The sequence below is a fragment of the Emydura macquarii genome, unplaced genomic scaffold (genome assembly GCF_026122565.2).
Source record: "Emydura macquarii macquarii isolate MOO-44397 ecotype Brisbane River unplaced genomic scaffold, CSIRO-AGI_Emac_v2 contig_2932, whole genome shotgun sequence".
Classification (NCBI taxonomy): domain Eukaryota; kingdom Metazoa; phylum Chordata; order Testudines; family Chelidae; genus Emydura; species Emydura macquarii.
This window is the reverse complement of record NW_027133069.1, coordinates 13,637-32,068: the sequence shown is the minus strand read 5'-3', so window position 1 is coordinate 32,068 and position 18,432 is coordinate 13,637. Positions and strand designations below refer to the sequence as shown.

Sequence of the window (18,432 nt, the reverse complement as noted above, 5' to 3'; positions counted from 1 at the left end):
TCATAGAACTTCTTACCAGGCTCTTCCTTAAACCTCCTTTTCATTTCCCAGCGGAGAGAGTCATCTTGGAGCCCCAGCACTAACCGCTCTTTCAGAACCATATCTGGGTCTGGAACTCGTCGAGGATCTCGCCACTCCACTTTGCTCATTTTCTCCTGGAGACCATATGCGAATGCCCGGACAGTTTCACTGGGCTCCTGTTTTCTCTCGAAGAACTCCTTTAGTCGGGTTCCAATAGGTACCTTGTCTCCATACACTTCTATGAGGAGTTCAAACACTTTTTCCACATCTGCTTTGTCTGCCTGTGTCATGAACTTTACTGTGGCCTTGGCCTGGCCCTTAAGGTGTTCCTCAATGAAGTCCACACGATCTTCTTCAGGTACGTGTAGCACACGCATAGCCACCTTCACAGACTTGATCCATTCCTCTACTGTAATGTCTCCTGGTCTAGTCAGGAAGCCACTGAATTCTGTGATCTTCTGCTCCCGTGGGACATAAATGGTAGGAGGTTTCTCAGCTTCTGCTCTCTGTTGGTCTATTATTGCCTTAGCCAGCAATAAGGTTTCTCTCTGTTCATCTCTGTAATGCCTCAGCTTGGTCTGAAAATCTGCACTGGAGTTCAGCAAACTGGGCCCGTAATTCTTCAATCCCAGCCACGGTAGGGCTCTCAAACAGACCTGGACCATGCTACCAGAACTCAACCAGTTAACCAATGAGGTGGATCCTATGGCTAGGATCCTGTTCATGACGCCAATTATGTAAGCAGGGGAATGGGTCCGCTATTGTGGGGAACTTTCCTTGCTTGTACACTACCCCGGTAAAGTTGGATAGCAAAAGGATCTGAGTCCCTGCTCCCATTCTCTTTACCCAGAGGCCCCACCTGACCTCAAGGGCTCCCCTCCCACTCTCCTGTGTGGTGGGGTGCCTGTAACCCCAACAAGGCTGGACCCAGGATTCCTGTGGCTCAATCCCCAATTTTGCCATGGTCCCTTAGGGCAGGGGCTAGGGTGTCCCCACTCTGGGCACTAACTCTGCATTTGGCACTTGCCTGACCCACTGATAGAATCATAGAGTTGGAAGGGACCTCAGGAGGTCATCTAGTCCAACCCCCTGCTCAAAGCAGGACTAACCTCAGCTAAATAAATCATTGCATACAATACAAAGCAATACAATTTATTACACAAACAGCAATCAAATGAAATAAAAAAATAAGAAAAGAGGAGAAAGGTTAAAGGAAAACACCCAACACTGCCCCTGGCCCGGGGCACCACAAACAGTGTCTCTGGGGTTCACAGTCTGTGTCACATGTTGCAGAACCACTGTCCAGGCTCTGGCTGCGCTGAAGGGATGCAGAGTCAGCCCCCTGCTCTGCCAGTAGCCACACACTCCCAGAGAACCCTTCACTCTCCACAGCTGCTCACCACACCCAGTTCCAGACAGCTTCTGCCCCAGATCGCTCTGCTTCAGTGTAGCTGCGCTTCGCTCTCTGGGATACCCCTCTGCTCTGCTGCTGTGGGTCGGGTCAGCTCGGCTCCATTCAGCTTTTTGTGCTCCTCTTCCAGCTGCTGCCTCCTTTGTACTTAGCTCCGGTCAGTTCTGCACCAGCCATGCAGCTCCAACTCACATGGAGGGCCGGACTCCCTGCCCCCCATCTTGGCTCCCTCAATGGCCTGTCTGCCCTGTCAATCAGGCTGACCTGAGTTGGCATCTCTCCACAGGCCATGGGAACTGTCCGTTCCAGGGTCCTGTTTCCTCCAGAGATGGCCAATCAAAAAGACCCTTTATGTTTCAGTAAGGGGCTGATAGACCCCTTACAAAGGCACAGCTGAGCTGAGGCAGATTTACCCCCCAGCTTGAACTAACTGTTCCTGTAAACAAACCCTGATTCTGTTCCCATGCTGCAGAGCCCAGCTCTAACCTGAGAACAGGACCTAGAAAACCCCAATCCCAACCCTCATTCTTAAATTGACATCTGGCAAATCCAGCTTAGTCCTCACTGCACTGCAGGGACAAAGGAGAATTCCCTCCCCCTACCCCACAGAGAAGAGATGAGCACTGGATACGGAGCTGCTCTGAGAATCTGGCCAATGGCAGCCCAGCCTGCAAAGTCCTAAACACCCTCAGCTCCTGCTGGAGTCACAGAGCATTGAGGCTGCTCAGGATTTACAAGAAGCGCTCGGCACCTTGAAGGTTCAGGCCAAAAATGAGAAGATACAATTTTAAATACCCTCCAACAATGTCTGCACCATCTCAGTCTAGCCACGTGCGGCTTGGACGGGCACTGACCTGCTATGGAAATCTCTGACTGCCTCTCCTGGTTGAGTCGGGGGTTCCTGACACAGCAGGACACTTTCCGGTTGGACTCCTCTGTTAGAACAATGGCAATCTCTGTTTGAAACAGGCCATTGGCCTCTTGGGATATGTTTTCAGAGGCTGATGGTAAGAGCTGCCCCTGGAGATCTCTCCACAGCACCTCGGGCTCTGGGAACCATCCAGATGATCGACACACAACCCGGATCCCTCCATCCTGATGTCCCTCCACAGAGATGGCAGGAGCAGAGCCCAAACCTACAGAAAAAATGAATGAACTTGTGATTACCCTTCAGAGACCACTAATGAGCAAAATGTTTTTCCACTATTATCAAAAGCTATTTCCGATTAAACTAATAACTGAATGTGAGCCCCAGGGTGTGGCTGGTTAGTTAAACTGGCCAGATTCCAATTTGACACACAGTAGAATTAATGTTAATGTCACTGTTCTGTGCACAAACTTGCTCCATTTTAAAGTGGTTTAGTTAAACCAACTAAGCCCCTGTGTGCACACTCTTAAATCAAAAAGGAATTGACTCAAACTAAATTAGTACAAACCATTTTGAAACCATGTAAGAGTGTCCACATAGGGTTTTGCACTACTTCATTGAAACCAGTGCATGTGTATGTGTAGACAAGCCTTCAATTAATTCACTACCAAAAACTTTGTTACTGGGGAGGTCAGGTTGCCTTAGCAGTGCCTTCTTCCATTCCCAAGTGCAGAAGTTGGCAAAAGAAAATTGGACTCCTCTGAGAGCCAGGAAACACACCCACATCCACAAAATGCAGACATTTGATAAGAAGGCAATGCAGGGTTACGGTATGCCTCCCTCACCAGACCTCATGTTTACTGATGAGCTAAGCTGCAATAAAATGATCTTCAGCTGAAATAAGAGGCTTCAATTTACCCAAAGGTGTGAATTCAAACTGATCTGGTAATTGCTGCAGCTGGTGTGCAGAGACGGCCTTAAGCTGTTTGGAAATTTCACAGAGATGAACCTCCATGGAGCAGTAGAGAAGGGACACATGTCTGGGGCCTTCCCTGCTCAGGATTCTTTTTTTTTTTTTTTTACTTTATTTTTATTGTTTTTATGTAAACACATAATGAACAACACAGACAGGTGCAGATAATGCAAAAATCTGCACTAGATGGAAGTAGCAGATAAATATCAAAACACAACATTCATTATTTGCAAAACCTGGTTCGATGAGGTCTGACCCCACTTCCACACACACACACACACACAGCCTCATGTGAACTGGGTTGGGGGGTGGGGCTTGTCTCTCAAGATCTGAGCACTTCTCTCTGCCCCATGTGCACCAGGATGTGGAGAAGCTCTGCCCTCTGCCCTGCTGGGTGTGGTGAGGAGGAGCTGAGGAGATGCATGCTGGGAGCATGTGCCAAAAACACACTATGCTGGGACTGGGGTGAGGGGCTGAGAATGGGCCATGCTTCATGCATATCACCAGCTCTCCAGCACTGGGGAGGGGGGATGGGAACACCCTCTGCCATGAATGGAGCAGTTCACACCTCTCAGAGCCATGGTTTAAGGCTGTATTTATCTCCACTGGGGTAGCCTCATTAAACTGAGAACATCTAATTAGGATGAACATGTCACAGGGCTCACCTCACTGAGGCTCTGATACTGGAGATGGCTGGGCAGACCCCTTCCCTCCTCCTCTCTTTATCCTGCCTAAACAGCCGCCTTTCAGCATTACCCTGTGCTGAGGAATGAGGATCTGGATACAGCAAAGCAGTTGCTGATGGTTAATTCCATACAGTGTTATGGCGAGCACCAGCTCTGCTTCAGTTCAGATTGCAAAGACTTTTCTGTTTAAAGGAAGATTCTTCTAAGTGCTCTGAAATCTGCAGGCACACCTGGGCTGTGGTAAAGTTTGCTGTGACTTGTAGGAGGGCAGGGCTGGGAATGATCCAAATGTGGAGTCATTTGAGCAAAAGATTCCCAAGATACAGACCCTGAAAAAATCCAGCCTTTCAGAAAGTTCCCAGATTGTAGCAACTTTGAAGTTTGAAACCCACCCTGGGAAGAAATCTGCGAGTGACCTGTGAACATGTGGGGGGAAACTCAGACTATGTCAAGGTGGGTGGATGGTTTCTTTGTTTTTCTTTTTTGAGATATCGTCTGCATACAGCAGATAATTCAGAAGATGCTGAAACTATGTTTGAAAAGACAATAAATTACACATACAAGTGTTTGTTGGGGGCGGGGGGTGATCGGGATGGCAGAAGAGACGGGGAATGAGGAGAGGGAGAGGGCTGCAGCAAGGAATGTGGGTATTAGGGGAGGGGGATAATTGGAATGGCTGGTAGGGGAGGAAAGAAGGGTTGGGGCCTCCTCAGGTGAGGGGAAGGAGAGGGACGGGGGGATGTGATATTTTGAGGGGTGGCAGTAAAAGTTGTGGGATTTGGGGAGCCCTTCCCCTCTGCAGGGCTCTGAGCTCCCTTTTCTGCTCCCTGCATGTCCTGGGATCTGGGGCCCTGCCCCTTGTGGAGTGTCTAAACCTCTCATGTGATCTGTGATCAAGGGGGTTAGACGGGGGGGCTGAATGTGATGAAAATGTGAACATGGGAAATGCAGGAAATGAATAGTTAAAATACACATCAACCCTGTGTGGGGGTGGGGGGTTGGCAGAGTGTGGGGGGAGGTGGAGTTGGATTGGGGGGCCTGCAGCATGGTTGGGGAAGTCTTGCTGGAACAGGGTCGGGTGCCCAGCTAGGCATGACTGTTGGGGTGAGGAGCCCAGCTCAGGGTGCAGCTCAGGCTACGTAACCAAGGCAGTGTCTGGCCCACCAGTGCGCTGCTGCCTGTGACGTGTGCACCAGAAATGTAGGGCAGAGGGGGAGGTATGTGTTGGGGGGACGGGGGCAGGAGGTGGAGAAGGCGCCAGACACACCAGTCTTCTCTCACATGGTGCAAGTAGCTGCTGTACAATAAAACTGTCAGGTGCTGGGACAGGGACAGGACTCTCTGAGCCATGTTACCGGCTACAGCAGACACTGCAAAGCACTCACACTGTCACAGAGTGCCCAGCGGGAGCACTGTCAACCAGGAGCAACTGAGGGCCTGCAGAGAGATCCTGGGACTGGGACTATTCACTGACCTGCTGGTGACCTTGGGCAACTCACTCTCTGACATGCCTGTTTCCCATCTGAAAATGGGGATAATGATGTAACGTTCTTTGAGATCTACTAACTATACAAAAGTTAGGTCTTTTGATTATTACCTAGGCACAGTCATGTGGCAAAATGCAAACCCAGGTGAGAATTACAACTGCCTAAATGGTTTCCCTTGCTGTTTTAAAAACCTTAGAAAATGACAAAACCTTGGTTAGCGCAGAGTTCAGGCTGCCTGGTGATATTATCTCCTGCCCTTCCAGAGCGCTGAGATCAGCAAAACTCAGACCCCTGAAAACCAGGAAATCCACAGTGAAGATAAACACCTCAAGAACCTTAACTCTGCCTCCTTGGAGCTGGCAATAACCACTGGGAATTGGCTGCATGCACTAAGGCTGCATTCACGGGATTCAGTGTAGCTGTAATAACCAGTGGAGGGATTATTCGGCGCGCACTGGCAGAGCTGTCCCTGTGACATGCGGAGACGTGCAGGTGTACCGGGAGGGATCAATCATGCCTCATTTCAGCGCTGAGTTGTGCAGGTTGTGTCAGTAGCAGGGCACAGACTTCTTGCCATGGGGATTGTCAGCAGCCTGGTGTCAGAGATGGCTTGGTGAGGGGCCAGTGAAGGCACCGTCCCAGAAGGAATCCTCAGGGCAAGGGTGATGGGGTGGGAACATTTTACAAGCTGGGGGTGGTTTGCGTGGAGCAGGCTCAGTGTTTGAGTGTAGAGCAAGTGTTCGCTGCACCTGCCCTGAACCTCATGGCACGGCTGGTTACAGAACTAGCTGCACCTCTGCCCCCTTTCTGCTCTCTCTGGCAGCACCTTCAGGGGTCAGGCCTCCTGCCTCTCCCTGTCCTGGGGGCAGGGAATTCCTCAGTTTTCCCACACTTAGTCCAGGCTCTGGGCCACAGCACCCTGTGTATCAACCACTGTTACCCTGTGGGTGCCAGACAGCAGCCGAGATCAATCCCAGCTGGTGACATCAGTGTGGGGGGATCAGCCATTGTTCTGCCCCAGGTGTGCACAAAAACAGTTGTGATAAGCACATGTTAATGTCACGGGACTGTTTAGAGGTGTTTGTGTATCTCATTAACTCCTTGCTCTAACGAACTTAAATTTGGACCACTTATCCTACCCCAGACTCCAATGAGTCACAACAATTTTCAAGACAATCGGAGTATGTGCCTGGATTTCAGAGACCTTAGAAAAACTGGTTGTTAAACAGTAAACTAGAATCAGCCTTACCCAGAGCAGAGCTACCGACCCAACATAACGGGAAAAATCATGAATCTCGCCATGAACCCTCTGACTCCACTTATTACCCTGTTTAACACATTAAAACATCAGCAGAAGTTACTGACCTGCCACCTGCAGTTCCAATAAAGCTTCTTCATAAGAGACACCAGACTGAAATAAACACTTGTACTGCCCATCGTCTGAGGGCCGGATATCGTATATTCTCAAGGAAACTCTCCCATCGGCGATGTTGTCTTTCAAGAGCTCAGTTCTTCTTTGATATTCCGGCATCTGCTCTCCATACTGATCCTGCCCATCACGGTACAGGTGCACGACTGCAGAGAACTGGGATCGGAACCATCTCAGCTCCATGCTCTCAGCGCTCATCCTGGGGGAGAGGTGGCAGGGCAGGACGGCCTCCCCACCTACAGAGGCAGTGATTGGACGGTCAGGTCCTGTCACTGTGAACTGTGCTGTGAAATGTGCAGTGATAAATGGAAATTAAATCAGGTAGGGGCTGGGGGTGGCATGAATTCAGCAGCAAGACTCGCAGTAAGAGAGCGCCCTGCGTTAGAAGTGAGCACCATGTACCCATGCAGTGCCCTAGACATGTCTGTGAGTGCAGAGAGTCACAGGCTTGGGGTAACTGCACCTCTGACCTCCTCCGTGGTCTGCTCAAGGATTGTCCCCTCAGGCCTCCAGCCATCACCTCTCTCTGGGCAGGGACCCACATTCGTCTCCCTCCACACAGCAGGCCTGACCAAAGTACAGGACCTGCACTTTGCTTTCTCTCCCAGGGCTATGAACCGTGTCTGCCAGCAGCTACCAGTTGTCACGCTGGCTGGATCAGTGGGGAGGCATTTAATATATGGTGTGACATCATATGTCAGAATCATAATAAGGCATGTGAGATATGCCATGTCAGGTACGGATATATTGTGCTGAGTAAGATACTAATACTTATGTTCATGTATTATATGTGAAATGAAAGTTATGGATGTATTTGATATTTCTATATGTCAATTTGGGCTGGCTGGGAAGTACCCCAGACAGAGAGGCGGCAAGACAACGGCCTGCTTAATGGCCCATTAAGACATTCACAGATGCAAAGGGCCCAGGAAGAAACTAAAGGCATACCTGAAGAGTTACCAGGATTGGCCCATGTGACTCTGGACTCCATTTTAGTTCTTGTAATATTCCACAAGACAGCATGGCCAGGGCCAAAGGATATATAAGGCCGAGCCACAGAATCCATTTTGTCTTCTATCCTGAGCATCAGCCACCTACCTACCTCTGGAACAAGTCATCTGCAACTGAAGCTGCGTAACTGGATGTATACTGGATGTACACCAGAGGAGACTATACAAGCCTGCAAATTCCACAATTCTTCTAGAAACCTGATGTATAAGGACTTTCAATCATTTCTATGTATCTAATTTGCTTTAACCCTTTAACATTTCTCTCATAATTTGTTTCTTTCTTTTTACAATAAACCTTTAGTTTTAGTTACTAAAGGATTGGCTGGCAGCGTGGTATTTTGGGTAAGATCCAAACTTCTATTGATCTGGTGCTGTGGCTGACCCTTTGGGGTCAGAGGGAACCTTTTTAGTAAAGAGCATAGAGTTTAAACAACTGGTCTCTTTACTGGACCTAGTGGCTGATTTGGGAGCCAGGAACTGGAATGCATTTAAGGGGGCTGTGGGCATTTGTGAACTGGCTTCTTGATAACCAGTGTGGGGAAATCAGAAGCCATTCGTGGCTGGTTAAGGAGCCTGATTTCAGTGTCACCCAACAGCGCTGGAAGAATCTGCTCTCCTTTTGCAGCCTGCCCTGATCTTGGCATTCTCAGGTGGCTACCCTGAGCACGGATGGGTCACACCAGTAACCAAACGGCTCTTCCACAGCAGAGAACATTTAAGGACAAAAGCCTGACAGAGGAGACATACCATAAACCAATCAAAGGGCTGAACGCATGTTACGTTTATACCAAAGGATTCTCATCAGGCCCATGGGACTCTCTGATACGTTCCAAAGTCTTTCAAACCTTTCTCTAAGGCAGTGGGCCACAAACGTTTGGGGTCGAGCCCCCTCCACAAGAGCTGGAAATGGGAGCCGGGGCTGGGAGTGGGTCCAAAGCCATGGACGGGGGCTGGGAACTGGGGCCCAAACTGGGACTATGGTGGAGGCTGGAGGTGCAGCCACAGGCCCTGGGGCCAGAAATGAGGCCGCAGGGCCCAGGGCTGCGACAAAGCCCAGGGACAGTAATGGGGCTGGGAGCTGGGGCTGGCCAGGAGAAGGGCCTGAGCGTGGGACATGGCCAAGACCGTGGCACGTGGCGCGGGGGTTGGGGCCGCAGCTGGGAGCTGAGTCTGAGGCTGCAGCTTGGGCGGGGCTGGAGCACAAAGAGGAACAGAGTGGGGATGGGTGGCGCTTCCTCGCCACCCATGGGGGCTGGCCCATGACCTGCTACGCCTCCTCCCCCGAAGGTTTCTCCACACTGGCCTAGCGGGGCACGCCCCAGTTTGGGGACCTCTGCTCCAAGGCTTTGTCCTCTTGGTTACCAGCTCATGGCACTTTGTAGCCCAAGATCTCGGCCTCTGGTCAGTTCAAATCCAGCTTTTATACCAAAAATCTTTGTTCTCTTGGGCTTCTGGGACCTGGTCAAACCCAGCTGATGCAATTCTCCTGAGGGGTGGCACTTCTCTGGAACTGTTACCTGTCCCAGAAGTAATTCCAGCCCATGGATTGTAAATCCTGAAGGAGATTGGGTAACCCTCCCCCATGGCATCGATTACAACCCCAAACCCACAGAGCTACATATCACATGTACAGATACACTGAGAAAAGGGGACACAAAAATGAACAGAACATGCATGAAGTGAATTCGATAGTCTGCAAAATACCCCATGTGGCTGCAGAATCTGTCACCCAGAGCTCACAGGTGAATGTCAGACACTGTCCCTGTTATCTCTGAATAGGGCTTGAAACGTCTCATGGGCACCCTGGGGATAATGATACTGGGGGCCTGGTTCTCTGATACCCCAAGGCCTTTTTGTGCTCACACACAGGGGCCATCCTCCACCCCAGCAGGGATGGTGGATAAAGGCTGGCAAGGGGTAACAATATGAAAACAGATCATCATCACTACACGATGGCTTAAAGTTTAAGTCAGAGGTCAGATAATGGAGAGAGAGAAGGAGGACCAAAGGATAGAAAAGTGCAGGAAACAGGGAACCGTGGTGACACAATACTTGTTCAACGGCACAGAATGGAGTGGTTTCTATGGGGGGTGTCTCAAAGGGCAGAGACTCAGCATTCAGAGAGACAGAGAGAGCTGGTTAAATTACAGGGCTGGAAACCACAGCAGGAGGGAACCAAAAGCCTGAGTAGTGTGGAGCCAGCTCTGGGGCATCCTGTGGAGAGGGTCACTCTAAGGCCTTCACCAAGGGCACAGAATGAAGAAGCCGGCAAATGTCCTCACATCCTCATTGAGATACAAGGTTTTTGTGCTCTGAGCCCTAATCAGACGTGTCCAGTGCAGCAGCAGTGACTTGTGGTTTGTCACTTCTCTTTGTAACTGGAGAGTCATCACTGGGATTCAGGACTCGTTCGTGGCTGCAGAGTCTGATTTGGGACGTGCTGGTCTGGCAGTGCGTGTGTGGGGAAATTGGGAAATGTCCTTTAAATAGTTTGTGAGCCCTGCCGTGGCGCTCGCTGGGTTCTGTGTTTTAGAAGCTGCCAGGACCCAGCCAGAGCCGTAGGATGGTGTCGTGTCCAGGCCTGACAACGTTGTGTGTAGCTAGTAACCATGGTTCCTGGGGACCCAGCTGTGCCCTGTGGTGTCTCCACGTGGCCGGTTGCTGTGTAAAGAGCAAAGCCACAGCAGGCGGGTGGAGCAGAGGCGGGTTATCAGACCAGGCCGTGACGCGAGAGGGACGGTGATGACCAGCAATAGCAACGGGCAGCAAACCCAGCGAGGGGCCGGAGCTCCTACCTGACGCCAGCCTGTGAGCCTGCAGAGCGAGGCAGAGAGCGAGGTAGCCGGGCAGAGCGGAGCTCACTGTGCAGCCGGGGGAGAACGAGGGAACCTTCCCCCTCATCGCAGCTTGGCCTGGGGAAGAGGAGAAATAACAAACCAGACGGCGAGTGAGTGTGACGCAGGGACAGGGACACGGGCAGTGGGGAGGAGGGAACAAGCCTCACTGCTGCCGAACACACACCGGCAGGGAAGGGATTTCCCCCATCGTCCTCGTCTGCCCTGGCTCGGAGCTGGTTCGATGTCGCTGTGGCTAAAACCCCAGAGCTGCCGGCAGCCGTTCCACACCACGCGCACACCACGGCTGGCACCTGTGGGGCTGTCTGCTCTGTTAGACTGTGATAATCTCTCCAGGGCAGGGATGGTCTCCCACTATTGGGGTATCCTGTGCCCAGCATGATGGAGCCCCCATCCATGTAGGCGCTACCATAACACAAATGAATACATAAACGAGAAAGAGACGTATTAAGGAAAACAAGCCCACGCAGGCAAGGCCCTTGAGTGTGGTAGGAATGGCCACTGATTGCTGTGGGGAAAGCAGCTCCATCTCCCAGCCACTCCTGTCCCAGGTGAGGGCTCTCTGGGGATCTCGCTATGAGCGGATCAGTCCCTGGCCCTGTGAGGTTGTATGATCGAACTACAACGATGTATAACATTGTTGCTACCACTGTTATACAATTAGAACAAAACTTATACCAAGTATGTCATATAAGGTATCAATGGAAAAATGACAATCTATCCAATAGAATTATCCTGTTTGTATGCATGTGTCATGTTTGTATCTAAAGTTATGAATATTAACTGTACATCTGTATTTCAAATGTGTTTGCTCCTGGGTAACACCCACAAGCTAGTTTGCATACAGTCCAACTAGCCCATTGGGAATGGACTATGCAAGTAATGGCCCATTAAAGGACATTAAATAGACCATAGAAGAAGCCTGTCCCCACCCAATGGGCCTTCCTGTGAAGGTGTTATCCAGAATATGGACAATGGCTGCTCCCATGACTTAACAAGGCATGCAAGGTCATGTGACTTGCTCATGTGACCCTGGACTCCATCTTGTGACTATAAAATTCCACAAGCTAAGGCTAAAAGCATCCACTCACATAGGAGAAGGTGTATACGGCAGCTTTACCATCTGCATTTGGTCTTCATTTCCTGCTTCATTTCTCTGGACCGGATTTTTAACAAAGAATCTCTGAACAAGGACTGGTGACGCCCAAACTGTTTGGGTAATTTCCGGAGACTTTGCAAATTAGCAATTTATTCCTCCATTGCTACAAACGTGATCCATGAACTTGGCAATGATTGTATGTGATTCTTTGACCATTTTAATACTCTTTTCGTTCTTTAGCCTATGACATACCTTTAGATATTGGCAACAGTGTGATTATTGGGTAAGAGCTGAGTTATATCTGGGCCTGGCTGTGTGGCGGATCTCTTGGGATTGGAAGAACCCTTTGTTTGATGACATTGGTTCTAAATAACCACTCATCATAAAGTCAAGGGCTGGGATATTAAGGAGATGGCTTTTCTGACTTCTTGTTAACCAGGGTAATGAGGCAGAGTTTACTTTTATTGCTGTCTTTGTGTATTTTATGGAAGAATAACCCCCAGTCTCAGGAGAGGGGGCTGCCCCATTTCTCAGCAGTTTTCCCTGAATCTGGTATCCTCAGCTGTGACCCACTGAGGCATGGGACAGACCCAGATATTTTACATGTGACTGAGTGATCCTCCCTCATTGCCCCCAGCAGCGGTGCAATGGTAGGGATGATTCTGATCAGAGTCACCACGTCTCTGTGCCCCCTGGGATCTGCAACATTTAAACCACTCTCAGAGACAAAGGACTTTAGACCTTATCTACATGGGCCATTCATGCCACTATAAACTGTGGTGCCCTTCCAGACAGTCCATCAGCTCCTCTGGGAGAACCATTCTAGTGAATATCCGCACAGCTTAGCGTGCTGGGCTGCCCTTCGCCTTTCTGCCCCTTTTCTGCCCTGGTATCATGCATCTGGAGGAACAAGCTGCCAGCAGGCGTGGTCTCAGGAAAGGAGGGGCTCAGCCATCCAGATTGAAAAATGCTGTGAGAAGGACTTTGGGGTGAGCAGCACCTTGTCAGACAAGAGGCATCTCATTAGCTGGGGTTAGGCGCGGTTATTTTATCTGTAACCATTTGGTTCCATTAACCCCACTTGCTTCTTCTTGAATCTCTGTTCTCTGTTAAATAAACATGTTCCTGTTTCCGTTACAAACACGGCTAAGTGCTGTGTGTTCACTGAGCTGTGCTCTGAGGGGAAAGTGGGAAGCCACACTGTTCCTTTGGGAGCAGCGGATCTGTGAACGCTGCGCGTGTCCAGTGGAACAGGATGTTCACTCCCAGGGGACGCTTGGCAGAACTGGGGGTTGGCGCGTGCCCATCGCTAACCTGCAGGGGGTGGCGGAGCCTGTGTGGGTGGAGAGGAAAGTTTGCGGTGCCTGTGGCTGGGGTTGTCAGGTAACGAGTGCCGCACAGCCCTGGGTACCCCCAGGAAGTGTCGCACTGGGGTATGGCCCTGACCCTGTGAATCCAGCCCAGCCAATGTGCTCCAGACACTGCAATAACCTGCAGAGCTGCAGCTCTGGCGGCTGCACTGGGGAATGTGAAGGGGAAAGGACGAGCTAGGCCAGGCCTCAGAGTGGGCTGGAAATGGCCCCTCCCCGTCCAGCCCTGTCACTAACAACTGCCAAGTGCTGGTGGGTCAGTGACCCATGGCCCAGCTGTGCTCATCCCAGGGGAGGGTTCTCCATGGCCTTCCCTCCACAACAGCTCAGCCCCAGCCTCTCCCCTGGACGCCCGTCCTGTGTCTGTGGCACCGGTGCCCCAGGGTCCGTGCGCCGGCAGGGATGGATTCGGTCACAGGCGGCAATGGGTGAACGTCGCAGGCTCAGCACAGCGGCTCCGGCTGGACCAATGGAGACTCCTCCCCTGCCCTGCCCCCCACTGAGCCAACGGGAGCTGCTCCGAGCCCGGAAACCTGCCGAAACAGGTGCCGACGGGAGCAGTTCAGAGCTGAGCTCTTTGGGAAACGTGGCCCTCGGGCTCTGCGGCCGCTGGAGCCTGCAAGAGGCTGCGTTGCTGGGAAGGGCAGCGGGCTGCCGACAAGGGCTGACTTCACTCGGGTTCACACCACGTTACGCCGATGGAAATCTGGCTCGGTCCGGATTGTGACAGGGCAAAGTGTATGTAACCTGCCTTAGGCCAGGACAGCTGCAGGGGCCGGCAGGGCCCAGAGAGCAGCCGCACTGGGGAGGAAGAAGGTGAGAGCAGGCGGGGGTGAGTCACTCCCTGAGCACCTGCATTCAGTGGCAGTCGCTGTTACAGTCCCAGTGAGAGGTAAAGCGGCCCCCCCCCCCCCCCCGCCAGAAACCCCCGAGGGCAACAGCAGCCTCCCCTGCCCTCTGTGGGGTGACCCCCCCTGAGATGCAAGAGGCCTCGTGGGCACCTGTAGGTAAAATTTACACTCAGAGGGAGAGATTCTCACAAACACTTAAGGGAGTTAAGATCAATGTGGCTTGTGTTCCTAAATCCCTTAGGCATTTTAGAAAATCTCCCTTTCCCTGCATCAATTGAACCCAATCTGGCCCCAGGTGTTTCCCTTCGTATCTTTCACTCTGGAGTTTCACAATAGTGAGCTGATGATGAAAACACCTGCACACAATGGTGTACTGAGGATGGGGTTGGGGGAGGGAGCACATCCCCAGGTGCCAGCGTGGGGGAGGGGCACTGGCTGGGCCCTCGGTGGAGGCGCCAACCCCACTAACATCCCCGGCGGCAACGCTGACCCGGCCCCTCCGCCTCCCTTCCTCCCAGACACTCCAGCCCCACACTGGGTGCACGGAAGGAGCCGCGGGGATCCCAGCTGCGCAGGGTCCAGGCAGCCAAAGCTGGGGCTCCAGGGCAGATCCCATCATGCTCCCCACACCGTCCCCACCACCAGACGGCCCCCTCATACTTACATTTGTGCCTCCTTCCCGTCGATGGCAGCGTTAGCAGCGTTAGCAGCTATCCCCCACTACTGCTGCCTGCACACCTGCTGCCCCCACTGCGGGGGAAGCAGCAAATGGGCCCACAGACACCCCTCCCCCCCGCAGGGCACTGCCGCTGCTGCCACCAATGGGGGGAGGAGAAGGCTGCAGATTTAAGTATTGGCCCCCGGGTGCCGGAGCCCCACGGTGCGGCACTGCCCGCTCACAGCACAGGAACATGACAAATGCATGACAAAGGGGGGAGGAGTTGCACTGTATGTAAGAGAGCACTATGACTGCTCTGAGCTCCAGTATGAAACTGGAGATAAGTCAGTTGAGTGTCTCTGGGTTAAGCTTAGAAGCAAGAACAATAAGTGTGATGTCGTGGTGGGTGTCTGTTACAGACCACCAGACCAGGAGGATGAGGTAGATGAGGCTTTCTTTACTCAACTGGGGAAAGTTTCCAGTTCACAGGGCCTGATTCTCATGGGAGACTTCAATCACCCTGACATCTGCTGGAAGAGCAATACAGCAGAGCACAAACAATCCAGGAAGTTTTTGGAGAGTGTCGCTGACAATTTCCTGGTGCAAGTGCTGGAGCAACCAACTAGGGGCCGTGCTTCTCTTGACCTGCTGCTCACAAACAGGGAAGATTTGGTAGGGGAAGTAGAAGTGGGTGGCAACCTAGGCAGCAGTGACCATGAGATGGTCGAGTTCAGGATCCTGACAAAAGGAAGAAAGGAGAGCAGCAGGATACGGACCATGGACTTCAGAAAAGCGGACTTTGATTCCCTCAGGGAACTGATGGGCAGGATTCCCTGGGAGGCTAATATGAGGGGGAAAGGAACCCAAGAGAGCTGGCTGTATTTTAAGGAGACCTTATTGAGGGCACAAGAGCAAACCATCCCGATGTGCAGAAAGAATAGCAAACATGGTAGGCGTCCAGCTTGGCTTAACAAAGAAGTCTTTGGCGAACTTAAACGCAAAAAAGAAGCTTACAAGAAGTGGAAGCTTGGTCAGATGACTAGGGAGGATTATATAAACACTGCTCGAACGTGCAGGAATGAAATGAGGAAGGCCAAAGCACAATTGGAGTTGCAGCTAGCAAGGGACATGAAGGGGAACAAAAAGGGTTTCTACAGGCATGTTGCCAACAAGAGGAAGATTCGGGAAAGTGTAGGCCCCTTAAAGAAAGAGGGAGGCGACCTAGTGACGGAGGATGTGGAGAAAGCTGAGGTACTCAATGCCTTTTTTGCCTCTGTCTTCACAGACAAGATCAGCTCTCAGACTGCTGTACTGGGTGGCACAGAATGGGAAGGAGGCAAACATCCCGCAGTGCTGAAGAACAGGTTCAAGACTATTTAGAAGGATTGGACATTCACAAGTCCATGGGGCCGGATGCAATGCACCCGAGGGTGCTGAGGGAGTTGGCTGAGGTGATTTCAGAGCCATTGGCTATTATCTTTGAAAGCTCGTGGCAACAGGGGGAGGTCCCTGAGGACTGGAAAAAAGCAAATATAGTGCCCATCTTCAAAAAAGGGAGGAAAGAGGATCCGGGGAACTACAGACCGGTCAGCCTCACCTCAATCCCTGGAAAGATCATGGAGCAGGTCCTTAAGGAATCCATTTTAAGGCACTTGGAAGAGAGGAAGGTGATCAGGAACAGTCAACACGGATTCACCAAGGGAAAGTCATGCCTGACCAACCTGATTGCTTTCTATGATGAGGTGACTGGCTCTGTGGATGTGGGGAAGGCGGTGGATGTGATATACCTTGACTTTAGCAAAGCTTTTGATACGGTTTCTCACAGTATTCTTATCAGCAAGTTAAAGAAGTATGGGTTGGATGAATGGACTATAAAATGGATAGTGAACTGGCTAGAGCATAGGGCTCAACGAGTAGTGATCAATGGCTCCATGTCTAGCTGGCAACCGGTCACAAGCGGAGTTCCCCAGGGGTCGGTCCTGGGGCCGGTTTTGTTCAACATCTTTATTAATGATCTGGAGGATGGGGTAGATTGCACCCTCAGCAAGTTTGCGGACGACACTAAGCTGGGGGGAGTGGTAGATACCCTGCAAGGTAGGGATAGGATACAGAGTGACCTAAACAAACTGGAGGATTGGGCCAAAAGAAATCTAATGAGGTTCAACAAGGACAAGTGCAGAGTCCTCCACTTAGGAAGGAAGAATCCCATGCACAGCTATAGACTGGGGACCCCTGGGCAGCAGCTCTGCAGAAAAGGACCTGGGGGTAACGGTGGATAAAAAGCTGGATATGAGTCAGCAGTGTGCCCTGGTTGTCAAGACGGCTAATGGAATATTGGGCTGCATTAGGAGGGGCATTGCCAGCAGGTCACGGGAAGTGATTATTCCCCTCTATTCGGCATTGGTGAGGCCGCATTTAGAATACTGTGTCCAGTTTTGGGCCCCCCACTACAAAAAAGATGTGGACAATTTGGAGAGAGTGCAGCGGAGGGCAACCAAAATGATTAGGGGGCTGGAGCACAGGACTTATGAGGAGAGGCTGAGGGAACTGGGCTTGTTTAGTCTGCAAAAGAGAAGAGTGAGGGGGATTTGATAGCGGCTTTTAACTACCTGAAAGGGGGTTCTAGGGAGGATGGGGCTAGGCTGTTCTCGGTGGTGGCAGATGACAGAACAAGGAGCAACGGTCTCAAGTTGCAGGGGGGAGGTCTAGGTTGGACATTAGGAAAAAGTTTTTTACTAGGAGGGTGGTGAAGCATTGGAATGGGTTACCTAGGGAGGTGGTGGAATCTCCATCCTTACAGGTTTTTAAGCTGAGGCTTGACAAAGCCCTGGTTGGGATGATATAGCTGAGGTTAGTCCTGCTTTGAGCAGGGGGTTGGACTAGATGACCTCCTGAGGTCCCTTCCAACTCTAATATTCTATGATTCTATGATTCTATGAAATGGCGATCGGTGCCTGCGTCTGTCAGTGAATGAAGCAGGGCAGCAAACAAACATGCCGCTGGCAGTGGAGAAGTGACGGGGCAGGTCTCTGAATCTGTGTGGGCATTTCTACCGCCACAGCTGAGTTCCCGTAGGAAAGTGACACTTTATCCCCAAATCCCGGGCGTGAGGCCCGTTGATACCCGCAGCTCTTCTGACTAATCAGCGCCATAAGCCAGCAAATACCAAGGGCAGCAAATCAGCTGGAGTTGCAGTGAGTGACCCCTACCTGCCGAACCCGGGGGAGTCGTTCCTGAGCAGCTCCGATCTCTCCAGGAGGCTCCCAGCTTCACTAGCACCCGGAGCCATTGTCTCTAGGGAGAGCTCCTGCTCCCAGTGACGGCGTCCCTGTCCCAGGCGGTAACAGCCATTCTGCCGGTGGGGTCAGGTAGCGACAGGATTTAACGTCAGCCTGCTCCTAAGGTTTTCCTTCAGTTAATACATTTGATATGAAATGGCAGCGCCGGCCTCTCTCGGCACATCCCCCAGCTTCAAAAGTGAAAGAAGAACAGAACCTGGCAGGTTCCTGTAACTGGATCCTCCTCCCAGCGTGGTTACAGCACAAAGGTCAAATTCCTCTGTGAGAAACACACCTGGAGGGCTCGTGAGAGGGCAGCTTTGGTGCCAGCAGACTCAGTTCTCCAGTTCGCCTGGTGATGGCCAGTTCTGCAGGCTGCTTTTCCTGTGCTCCAGGAGTCACTGTAATTATCTCTGCCCTGTGCAAAGAATGGGAC

At 51.6% G+C, this 18,432-nt stretch overlaps 1 protein-coding gene across 1 annotated transcript in view; it reads right to left on the bottom strand.

Moving 5' to 3' along the window:
* LOC137167537 (butyrophilin subfamily 1 member A1-like) overlaps nucleotides 1-18,005 on the bottom strand; it is a 29,416-nt gene extending 11,411 nt beyond the window's left edge. Inside the window, exons 1-4 of the mRNA XM_067569752.1 lie at nucleotides 17,928-18,005; nucleotides 10,681-10,797; nucleotides 6,812-7,159; nucleotides 2,287-2,568 (exon numbers count right to left, since the gene is read on the bottom strand). Coding sequence (XP_067425853.1) covers nucleotides 2,287-2,568; nucleotides 6,812-7,159; nucleotides 10,681-10,786 — 736 coding nt within the window. The 5' untranslated portion in view covers nucleotides 10,787-10,797; nucleotides 17,928-18,005. The remainder of the gene's footprint in view (nucleotides 1-2,286; nucleotides 2,569-6,811; nucleotides 7,160-10,680; nucleotides 10,798-17,927) is intronic.
* Between the last annotated feature and the right edge of the window lie 427 nt (nucleotides 18,006-18,432).